At 46.5% G+C, this 12,192-nt stretch overlaps 1 protein-coding gene across 8 annotated transcripts in view; it reads left to right on the top strand.

Moving 5' to 3' along the window:
- Positions 1-12,192, top strand: part of LOC132208548 (utrophin-like) — a 35,222-nt gene that overhangs the window by 7,200 nt on the left and 15,830 nt on the right. For 7 of the 8 annotated variants that reach the window (XR_009444667.1, XM_059644045.1, XM_059644044.1 and 4 more), the window contains exon 2: positions 11,457-11,593. The exons of the other annotated variant lie outside the window; for it this stretch is intronic. Coding sequence is in view for 6 of the 7 variants with exons in the window: in XM_059644045.1 (XP_059500028.1) it covers positions 11,457-11,593 (137 nt within the window). In the remaining variant the exon portion in view is untranslated. The remainder of the gene's footprint in view (positions 1-11,456; positions 11,594-12,192) is intronic. 8 annotated transcript variants of the gene reach the window in all.

Here is a 12,192-nt window from a genome sequence, read left to right as displayed (position 1 = left end):
TGCTTCATTGTCAGAGGCTCAGAACCAAGTGAGTGCCTCGTTATCAGACACTGTCCTAAAGAGGGCCTTGTTGTTCGTGGCTGTGTTGTCAGGCAATTCCTCATTGCTGCAGGATCAGCCTTGAGAGTGTGCCAGTCTGGAAGGAGTGCCTAAAAACTGAGGGAGTGCTACACAATTAGAGATTCAGCGCTGAGTAAGTGCCTCATTGTCACAGAGTTAGTTCTGAGGCAGGGTCACATTGCCTTAGGGTCAATTCTGAGGGTGTATTAGGAGCAGACTGTAAATACTGAGTCAGTAGCTCAGTGCATTGGATTCAGAGTTGATGGAGTACAAGATGATTAGAAGTTCAGTCCTGAAGTATTGCAGCTCTGTCAGAGGGTCAGAACTGAGGGGGCAGTGCTTTACTGTCAGCGGATCTGAGGCAGTACCTCATTGCTGGAGGGTCAGATGTGGACGAGTGTCACATTGTCAGAAGGCCAGTTCTGAATAAGTGACTTTTTGTCAGAAGGCCAATGCTCAGTCAGTGGCTCATTTTGAGCAGATCAGAATTGAGGGTTTGCAACACTTGTCAAGATTCAGCCTGGAGACATTACTGCTACACGCCTGAATTGAGGGAGTGCTGCAAGATTGGAGGGTGAAAATAAACCCGAAAACAGTGACCCCTTTCAATAACCTGTAAAACACAGGGATGACTGTAAATAATCCCTAAAACGAAGAGGTCTTTGTAGGAGTGCCTCAGTGTAATGTTTTCAGAATTGAGGGAGTGCCACGTGATTACAGATTCACTGCTGATGGAGTAGCTCATTGTCACAGGGTCAGTTCTGAGGCAGGGCTGCTTTGCTGGAGGGTCACTTCTGAGTGAGTGTATTAGTATCAGCCCCATGTTGTAGGGACTGTACTTTTCCAGGAAGACAGTTAGAATAATCTTGAATTATAAACTAATCTAAAACACTGTTTGACTTGTTAAGGTTACAATACATCCTGAGTCACCTACAGAATACGCACTTGCTCTCCCTGTGTCTCTGCATGTTCTGTGTCCTTGTCCCTGTGCACAGCCCCGTCTCTGCTGGGCAGCTTTGAGAAGATGATATTGTCGTAGAGAAGGTCTTTATTTCCGTTTTGGTGTCTAGCATCTCCTACCACTGCACGAGCAAAGACAGCCCGGGGAGCTGGTGTCTCCCCAACTCTAGTGGTGTCCCGAGTTGTGTTCTGATGGTCAGTAACCACCAAGTTATCCTATGATCCCCTCAGAGAAATTGAAACAGGAGATGTTCTCACACCATTTACTGGCGTGGATAGGTTTAAATTATTGCACAACCTCATAAGAGTCAGTCGAGGATCAGGGGTTTAATCAGGGTTCACCCTTCTCTTTCTTACCTTGAAAACTGAAGCTCATTGTTCACAGAGACTGAACATCACAAATACTCCAAGTCACTGAAGGGCTTCATTTATTGAACTGTAGTCATTGATGTAATGTAGGAAGTATAGCAGTGAATTTGCACACAGCAAATCTCCCGACAACAGTATTAGAATAACTAACATCACATTTTTAATGGCTGTTTTGTTTGACGGAGATAGCGGAAGGCCCCAGACACTGAGGAGAACTGCTCCCTGCTTCTCTTTCAAATCATGGCCATGGGTCTTTTATCACCCTCCCAGAGGGCAGACGGTGCAGCTTAATGTGCCATCTGAAAAATGGCATCTTCGACACTGCAGAGTTCTGTTAAAGGAATGGAAATGAAGATATTCTCACAATTTGCTGGCACATTTGGGGGAACTTGCTGCGCAGCCTCATGAGTGTTATACACAGTTCAGTGAATTTAACTTTTTCCACCCACACCTCCCCTCTCCCTGTATCTGTCTGTCATACCGCGTGTCATTTCTCTCTCCACTTTCTAGTCTCTAACCTTTCTCACCCTTGAGTTACAGTGTCATAGTTTGTGTATCAAATTTGGATTTGAGTTCTCTTCTTGACTCAAATGGTACATTCCAAAAACCTTCAGAGCCAGCATCTTTTAGAAGTGTATTCAATGCTATAGTGTAGGACGTGCAGCTGTGGATCATGCACAGAAAGATTCCACAGCAGCAACACAATAAACAGTTGACACCAAACTTATGAACAATAAAATAAAGAACTGGAGATGCTGTAATTCTGAAACAATAAAAGAAATTGCTCAAAACTCAGCGAGTCTGAGAGGCTCTGGGAAAAGAAAGCGGCTTACATTTTGAGTCCATGACCCTTACTCAGAATGGGGTCAGCACCCTCATTACTGCCCCTCCAAGTGTGCAGCACTCTCTCAGTCCTGACCTTTCAACAGTGCAGCAGTCCCTCAGTACTGACCTTTCAACAGTGCAGCACTCCCTCAGAACTGACCCAATGAAAGCGTGGCATTCCCTCAGGACTGACCCTCCGAGATGATGGGACTGCCTCGGTTCTGACCTCTGACAGTGCAGCACTCCCTCAGCACTGACCCTCTGACAGTGCAGCACTCCCTCAGCTCTGGCCCTCCGACAGTGCAGCTCTCCCTCAGCTCTGACCCTCTGACAGTGCGGCGCTCCCTCAGCCCTGACCCTCCAACAGTGCGGCACTCTCTAACATCCCTCTTACTGTTTCTCTCACAGTTTGGACAGAATCTGATCTGTGCATATTCTGTGTCCTCGTCCCTGTGCACAGTCACATCACTGGGCACCTTCAAAATGGTGATGGTGGTGGGGAGAAAGGTCTTGGATTTGTAAATTGCAACATGTCTCACTGACTAAACGCTGAGCGTAAAGCTTTGGAGTGAGTGCAAACTGCTTCTGTACCTGGTGTCTCACAGAGAGTTGACTGTCGGTCGGTGCATTCTCATTGGTCTTTGCAGCTGCCTCCTCAGCCGCCTGTCTTCCTCCTGCTATAACACAATATCACAGTGTGGTTATTGTAAATGAGGGAGTCAGTGCAGTACAGATACAGTTACATGTCTGGACGTTCTGTTGAAATGTGCTTTCACTTCCCAAACAAGCTACATATTCCAGATCAAAACAAACCATGGTTTCTCATGTGGACACACAACAATGGAAGGCCCACTCTGGATCAGAGGGACATGGGGGCCACATACAGAAGTGTCTGGTGTCTAGCCCCAAAGGAGCAGTCACTAACTGAAGGAAGAAAAATGGGAGCAAATATTTCAAGCAAAATTGAATGAAGCATTCACACTTTCACGCACATAGCAAGATGAGGATTGCAGTTAGGAAAACACTCAACACGTTCCAGCAATGACCAAACTTGCTGACCATTTATTGGAGTCTCTCCCTGTAAATACAGCCATTAATTACTGTGCTATAGTTTTGGGTTGATGCTCTGATGCATATTGAGAAGCGATGCACTCCATTTATTTTCAGTGTCGACATTCATTGCCCCTCCCTCATTGCCCCTTGAAAAGATGGTGGGTGGCTTTTTTCCTGAGCCACTGACCGGACACAAACAGAGAGAGGAGTTCAGAGCGTAGTTAAGAATTAACCACATCAGTGTTTGAGACTGTAATCATGTATACACACAGACCAGGATAAAACAGCAGGTTTCCTTCACTAATGGGGCATTTGTGACCCACCTCACAATCTCTGTCTTTATATCAATTAAACTCAGTAAAGTGATTGATTCTCAGCTCATTGCCACATTGCTGTTTGTGGCATCTTGCTTTGCACAAATTGGCAGCAACTCTCCCCATGTTAGAGCGGGCACCACCTTCATGAAGTACACCATGAGGAGGAGGTGCCAGTGTTGGGCTGGAGTGGAGAAAGTCAGAAGTTACATGACACCAGGTTATGGTGTAACAGGTTTATTTCAAATCACAAGCCGTCATGTGGTTTTCCCACCAACCTCTGACCAACATTGGGATAATCTTCATGTCAGGCCATTCAAAGGAGAATGTCAGGAAGCACTTTCTTCATAAAGTGAGCTGGTAACCTGGTTCTTTCATGAACATACCCTGCCTGCCAAGAAAACTGTACTAGAAAATAAAATAAGACAACGCAGCAGTGGTGGCGTTGGGGCAGATCATAGGGGAGAGTGGTGTTAAGTTGGGAAGGTGTCCAACCCAATGGGTGGGGGTCTCACTGCGGGCAATGAACAGAACAAGTTCCAACAATGAGCTGTGGTCAGAGATTCCTCACGTTACATACAGGAAGACTGGGTAGAAAATGAACATAGAGCAGTGGAGAGCTCCATAACCATCACTGTACAGTGTGGGACTACTGTTATATTTGTTCAGGGGCTGTCTGTGTCGGTGCGGCTTTCCCACTGTATTTTTCAAAAATGGGCTCCGAATTCCATGAGATACTTGAATTTGGGGAATATGGAGCAAAGAAAGAATTATCGATCAGACCTGAATCCCTCAAAATGTATTACAAAGGTAGCTTAGACCCTAACTTTTTCTTATTTTGCAGGTAAATGTGAGGAACTGTGTTCCAGATGCAATTTGATTCATCAAAGTACTTTACATTAAGTAAACACTGCAGCTAAAATACAACAAAGAAAAGAGGAATTGGAATAACTTAACTGTATTGGAAAACTTAACAAAATAAGACTATTTGATGTCTAATGTCTAATTCCCAAAGCCTTGCTAGCAATGAATCAGGGGTTCCAATTCCTCATTTGCTGAATTATTTGTGAACCCCTAACACCTTACAGCACCAAGTCCTGAGCCCTAACTTTGCCATTTCGATCTGTCCAGTGGCTCCTAGGGCTTCTCCTGTTTCCTGGACTTCATTCAGCTTTAAAATAGCTTCTGGGAACGAACAGAATCAGGACCCTTCAGCCAGTTCCTCAGCAGCACAGCTAACCGCACTGATCCTGCATGGAGCCAGCCCCTGTTTCTCATACACTCTCTTTCTCTCACTGAGTATTCAATTCTTTCAACCTTAAACAAATTCTGACCCTTGAACTAATCTGAGTGAAATATTGAAAATGTTACAACTAACCTCGCCCTTATGTCTTGGCAGGATTGAATGGAGGAACCATTGGAATTCTTGTTCCATGAATATCAGAATCTCGGTGCAAACTCGCCCCTCGTTGCTGAAACCCCCTTCATGGAGCACTTCCCCAGTGCTGACACCATCCCAGTGCTGAGTACCACTCAGTGCAGCACTCCCTCAGTGCTAACACCCCATCACTGCCTCAGTGCTGACCGCCTCTCCATGCTAACCCGACCTCAGTGCAGCACTCCCTCAGTGCTAACACCCCATCACTGCCTCAGTGCTGACCACCTCTCAATGCTAACCCGACCTCAGTGCAGCACTCCCTCAGTGTTGACCCTGCTCAGTGCAGCACTCTTTGGATGCTGTCCCTGCTCAGTGCAACACTCTCTCATTCTTTTCACCCACACCGCCCTCAGTGTCAACCCCACAATGTGCCCCACAATGAGGCACCACATTAGTATGGCCCTCTGACAAAGTAGCACAGCCTCAGAACTGACCCATTGACAATGAATCTTTCCCTGTGTACTGACCCTCAGAGTACTACTGTACCACAGCACTGACACTCTAATCCTGTCGCACTGCCTTGATTCTGTCTCCTTGACAAGGAGTGCGGTGTCAGAATTGAAAGTGGTCAGCACTGAGGGGGTACTGCACTGTGGGTTGTTAGCACTGAGGGGGAGTCAGCACAGTGGGAGAGCTGCACTAAGCGGGGATGTGCACTCAGTGGCCGGTCAACAATGAGCACTGTAGTGGTTCAGCTTACGGGAGGTCAGCACTCGGGGTGGGGGGGTTCAGCACTGAGTGCAGCTCAGCACTGAATAGGGGTCAGGCCGGGGGGGGAGCTCTTTACTACGGGAGTGCTGCACTGAGGGAGGGCCAGTTTTCAGGGAGCACTGCACTGTCAGAGCATCAATAAGAAGGGTCTGCTATGTTCTCATTGGGTCAATATTGAAGGAATTCTGCATTATCAGAGTGTTAAAATTCAGGGAATGCAACAATTTCAGAAAGATGATGTTGATGCGGTGGTGGGGGGGGGGCACGGTAGCATAAGGTGGTGATGGGAAAGTGGTAAGTCATGCAACACCGCTGAAGGGTCAGCACTGAGAGAAAGTCACCCTCTCAGAGGGTCAATATTAAGGGAGAGCTTCACTGTCAGGAGGTCAATCTTCAGACAGTGCTCCAGGACTGAGGCTCAATATTAAGTGACTGCAATACTGTCAGAGGGTCAATGATGAGCACGTGCTGAAGTGTTGTAGAGTAAGTACTGAGGGAGTGCTGCATTGTCAGTGTCATCAATGAGTGAGCTCCACACTGTCGGAAGACCAATTTTTAGCAAGTGCTGCACTGTCAGAGTGTCACTACTGAGGGAGAACTGCACTGTCAGAACAGTGAGTCATCACAGAGCACTGCACTGTCAGAGGGTCAATATTAATGGTATGCTACACAGAGTTGGGTTAGCAATGAGGGAGTGCTACACTGAGGGGAGTCAGTACGAAGGGAAACTGCCCTCTCAGAGGGTCAACAGTAAGAGTGTGCCAGCGGTTCAGTGCTGGGGAATTACAGCACTGAGAGACGGTCAGCAGTCCCTCAGTCCTGACTCTCTGACAGATTAGCCACTCCCAGAGATTCGGTACTCCGTCATAACTAGCCGCCTGGCAACAAGGTACAAACTCAGAACTGACCCTCTGGCCATTATGCCCTCTCTCTGTTTTGACATTTTAAACATGAGGGTCTTCCCTTAATCATGGGGATTTTCAGCACTTCCTCAGTACTCCTGGCCCCCTGACAGTGTTGCACTACCTCAAACTGACCATATTAAAATGAGGCATCATCTCAATTTGATCCTTTGACAATGATGCACTCCCTCAGCACGGACCCTCTAACAATAAGGCACTCCATCAGTAGTGACCCTCTGCTGAATGTGCTGCAGGACCTCAGTACTGATCCTCCGATTGTGCGATTCCCTCAATTCGTATCCCATTACAATGAGGCACTGCATTCGTATGGCCCTCCGACGAAGTAGCACAGCTACTTTTGAGGAGGACTGGTCTACTGAGGTGGGATGGGCTGATGCCAGAAACAGGAGAGGGGAGGCCACACTGTTGGGAGTTTTTTAATAGGCCTCTGCAAAGTTCCAGGGATCTGAAGGAGAGGATTGGCAAAACGATTCTGGGCAGGAGTGAAAGGAACAGGGTGGTCATTATGGGAGACTTTAACTTCCTAAGCATTGACTGGAAATGCTGTAACTCTCGTACGTCGGATGGATGAGTTTTCGTCCAATGCACGCAGGAGCGTTTCCCGACACGGTACGTCGAAGGGCCGACAAGAGGGGAGGCCACGCTGGATCTGGTACTTGACAGTGAACCAGGCCAGGTGTTTGATTTCGTGGTCGATGAGCACTTTGGAGAGAGTGACCATAATTCGGTTACGTTTAGTTTAGCGATGGAGTGGGAGAGGAACATGCCACAGGGCAAGACTTAGAGATGGGGGAAGGCAATTATAATTGGGCAAGACTTAGGAGGCAAAGAATGGGGTAGCAAAATGCAGGGGATGGGGACAATCGAAATGGGGAGCTGGTTGAAGTAACAGATATTGCGTGTCCTTGATAGGTACGTCCCTGTCAGGCAGGGGTCAGTGATAAGGTAGGGGAACCGTGGTTTACGAAAGAAATTGTATCTCGCGTTAAGCAGAAGAGTGAGGCTTATGTGATGTTGAGATGAGATGGATCAGTTGATGCGATGGAGAGTTACAGATGAGCAAGGAAGGATTTAAAGAGAGAGTTAAGAAGAGCAAGGAGGGGTCCTGAGCAGTCATTCGCAGGTAGAATAAAGGAGATCCGTAAAGTTTTCTCAAGGTATGTGAGGAATATAAGGATGACTGGGGTAGGAATAGGGCCAATCAAAGACAGAAGTGGGAAGTTGTGTGTGGACCGGGTAGAGATCGGAGAGGTGCTAAATGAATATTTCTCATCTGTTTTCACTGAGGAAGAGGAGAATATCGTCGAGACGACTGAGATACGTGCTATTAGACTTGAAAGGATTCAGGTTAGTAAGGAGGAGATGTTATCAATTCCAGAAGGTGTGAAGCTCGATAAATCCCCTGGGCCTGAGAGGATTTTTCCGAGAATTCTCTGGAAAGCTCGGGAGGAGGTGGCGGAGCCCTTGGCTTTGATCTTTGAGTCCTCATTGTCTGCAGGTTGAACACCAGAGGACTGGAGGATTGCAAATGTTGTGCCCTTGTTCAAGAAGGGCAGTAGAGATGAGCCAGGCAATTACAGCCAGTGAGCCTTACGTCTGTTGCAGGAAAAGTTTTGGAAAGGGTTATAAGAGATCGGGTTTATAATCATCTCGGAAGCAACAATTTGATTGGAGATAGTCAACATGGATTTGTCAAGGGCAGGTCGTGTCTCACAAACCTCATGGAGATTTTGAGGAGGTGACCAAGCATGTGGATGAGAGAAGGCCAGTTGACGTAGTGTACGTGGACTTCAGTAAAGCCTTTGATAAGGTTCCACATGGTAGGCTATTGGAGAAAATACGGAGCCATGTGATTGAGGGAGATTGAGCAGTTTGGATTAGAAACTGGCTTTCGGTAAAAAGGCAACCAGTGGTGTTTGATGGAAAATATTCAGCCTGGAGTCCGGTTACTCGTGGTGTGCCTCAAGGATCTGTTTTTGGCCCACTGCTGTTTGTCATTTTTATAAATGACTCGGACGCAGGCATAGGTGGATGGGTTGGTAAGTTTGCAAATGACACTAAAGTCGGTGGAGTGGTGGACAATGTGGAAGAATGTCGCATGTTGCAGGGAGACTTGGATAAAGTGCAAAATTGGACGGAAAGGTGGCAAATGGAGTTCAATGTGAGGTGATTCGCTTTGGGAGGAATAATAGGAAGGTACAATACTGGGCCAATGGAAAGATTCTTGGTAGTGCGGATGTGCAGAGGGACCTTGGCGTCCATGTACACAGATCTCTGAAAGTTGCCACCCATGTTGATCGTGCTGTGAAGAAGGCATACGGTGTGTTAGACTTTATTGGTAGAGGGATTGAGTTCCAGAGCCGTGATGTCATGCTGCAACTGCACAAAACGCTCGTGCGACCTGTTCTGGTCGCTCCATTGCGGGACGAATTCGGAAGCATTGGAAAAGGAGCAGAGGAGATTTACCAGGATGTTGCCTGGTCTGGAGTGAAGGTCTTATGAGAGAAGGCTGAGCGACTCGAGTCTGTCCTCATTGGGGAGAAGAAGGCTAAGAGGGCCTTTAATAGAAAGATACAAGACGATCAGAGAAAGATGAGTCAGGGTGGACGGTGAGAGTCTTTTTCCTAGGATGATGATGTTGGCTTGTACGAGGGGGCTCAGCTACAAATTGAGGGGTGATGGATTGAAGACAGAGTCAGAGGCAGGTTCTTTACCCAGAGAGTGGTAAGGGCGTGGAATGCCCTGCCTGCCAATGCAGTTAACTCAGCCACATTCAGGGCATTTGAACAGTCCTTGGATAAGCATATAGATGATGATGGGATAGTGTGAGGGAATGGGCTTAGATTAGTTCACAGGTTGGCGCAACATCGAGGGCCGAAGGACCTGTTCTGCACTATATTTTTCTATGTTCACAGATGACACTAAAATGAGTGAGAGAGTAAAGTCTGAAGAGGACGATGAAAATCTGCGGAAGGATGCAGAAAGTTTAAGTGAATGGACAAGGGTCCAGCAGATGGAGTCCAATGATGGTAGATGTGAGGGTATCCATTTTGGTAGCAATTATGGAAAAATGGAGTCTTGCTAAAATGGTGAAAAATTGTAGCATGCTGCTCCGCAGAGGGAGCTGGGCAGCCTTGTGTCTGAATCAGGTAGTTTGCAGATGCGGCTGGTAATTGAGACAGCAAATGGAATAGTGTCCTTCATTGCGAGAGTGATGCAGTTTAAAAATCGGGAGGGTATGCTACAGTTGTTTTGGGTGCTGGTGAGGCTTGGTGTGGAGTAGTTTGTCCAGTCTTAGTCTCCTCACTTGAGCAAGGATGTACTGGCACCGGAGGGGGTGCAAAGGAGGTTCACGAGGTTGATTCCAGAATTAAAAATGTTGCTGTATGGGGAGAGATTGAGTAGACTAGGATTGCAGTCACTGGAATTTAGAAGAATGAGGGGTGATCTAATAGAAACTTTTAAAATTATGAAACAAATGGATCGGAAATTGTTTCCACTGATGGGCGAAATTCCAACTCGGGGGCACAGCCTCAAAATAAGTGTGAACAGATATAAAACTGAGTTGAGGATGAGCTTCTTCATCCAAAGGGTTGTGAATCTGTGGAATTCTCTGCCCACTGAAACAGTTGAGGTTCCCTTGTTGAATGTTTTGAAAGCCAAAACAGATAGATCTTTGAACAGGAAAGGAATTGAGGGTTCTAGTGAATGGGAGGGTAAGTGGAGCTGAGTCCGCAAAAAAGATCAGCGGAACGAGCTGGAAGAGACAGATGGCCTACTCCTGTTTTATTTCTTATGTCCGTACGTCCTTAGATTGCCATCCTTGTCATTCCTCCTTCCCTGGAATAGGCCAGTTCTGAACTGAAGAGGAGGTCTTTAAATAACTCCCACTATTGAGCTTTTGTTCAATAAAAGCTCCTCCCAATTAATACTGCTCAGCTCCTACCTAACACTGATGTAATTTTCCCTCCCCCAATTTCGTCCCTTCCCACAAGGTCCTGATTATCCATGGCTGTCTTAAAATGTAAGGAGATGCGATCGCCCATTTAAGAAGCTCCTGGTTCACTGTTTTTCCCAAGTGGGAGTCAGCTACAGGCTTTCTTGTTCCACGATGGGCGAGGAAATGGCCTAGTGGTATTATTGCTGGACTGTTAATTCAGAGACTGAGATAACATTCTGGGGACCTGTGTTCAAATTCCAGCACAGCAGATGGTGGAATTTGAATTCAATATAAAAGAAAATCATGAATTAAGAATATAATGATGACCATGAATTCATTGCCAAATGTCAGAAAAACTCATCTGGTTCACTGATGTGCTTTAGGGAAGGAAACTGCCACCCTCACATGATCTGGCCTACATGTGACTGCAGACCCACAGCAATATGATTGACTTTGAACTGTCCCCTGGGCAATTAGGGATGGACAATAAACACTGCGTAGCTAGGGATGTCCTCCTCCCATGAACAAATAAATAAAATTGGATTCTACATCTTCCGATCCAAGATCGTTTCTTGCTCTCATACTAATTTCTTTGCTTACAGTCACTTTCCCTCCTGCCTGTCTTTTTGGAATGTCGTATAGCCCTGCGCACTTAGCTCCAGTGTTGATCTCCTTGTAACCATGTCTTTGTAATAGCTATAAAATCATGCCCGTCAACCTAGAAATGTGCTATTAATTTGTTGATTTTGTTCTGAATACAATGAGCACGCAAGCAAAGAGCCATGAATTTAGCTTTATCACTTGATTTCACCTCTTGACACTATTTACAGCTGTTTTCTGTTTGTACATGCTGTCTTTTCCAGTACCACGCTGAGTATTGTTGTCCCGATAGTTCTTTCGTATCAGTCCGTGTGTATTCCTGGGCGAATGTGCTCGTGTGGTCTCAGGAGTTGCGGAGGTCACGGCTCTGGGACAGCCGTTTCATCGCCCTATGCTGCAGGTAAGAAGAAAAGAAAATCTCTTGCTCTGAGCTCTGCAAACCTGGGCAATGTCAAAAGGGAAACAAGGTCAAAAGAATTTCAACAAGAATCTCAAAATTAACTGCTGAATTCATATCAACATCACGGGGATCGCCCAACTTAGTGGCCACAACATCCCACTTTCTATTCTTCACAAACAATCCAAAGGCTGAAGTATCCGTATCCCTCTTAACTTTTATGGTTTTTGAGCTAATTTCTTGTTTCTAACTTGTGCATATTTGTGGTGCCGTATGACTTGTTGCATTTAGCAATTGATAAACTCACTCTCTCACGAGTTCAGGAGAAGCTAGTTTTATCGAATCCCCAGTGTGGAAACAGGCCACTCAGTTCAAAAAGCTCACAGCAACCCTCCAAAGAGCATCCCACCTAGACCCATCCCCATTCCCCTACTCTTTCCCTGTCAGCCTGCATTTCCCATGGCTAATGTACCTAACCTACACATCCGTGGGCACTGTGGGTAATTCAGCATTGCCAGTCCACCAAACCTGCACATCTCTGGACTGTGGGAGGAAACCAGAGCACCCAGCAGAAACCCACACAGACAAGGGGAGAATGTGCA

The sequence above is a fragment of the Stegostoma tigrinum genome, unplaced genomic scaffold (assembly GCF_030684315.1).
Source record: "Stegostoma tigrinum isolate sSteTig4 unplaced genomic scaffold, sSteTig4.hap1 scaffold_463, whole genome shotgun sequence".
Taxonomy (NCBI): Eukaryota; Metazoa; Chordata; class Chondrichthyes; order Orectolobiformes; family Stegostomatidae; genus Stegostoma; species Stegostoma tigrinum.
Note: the sequence above shows the minus strand (reverse complement) of the source record. Positions and strands in the feature narration are given on the sequence as shown.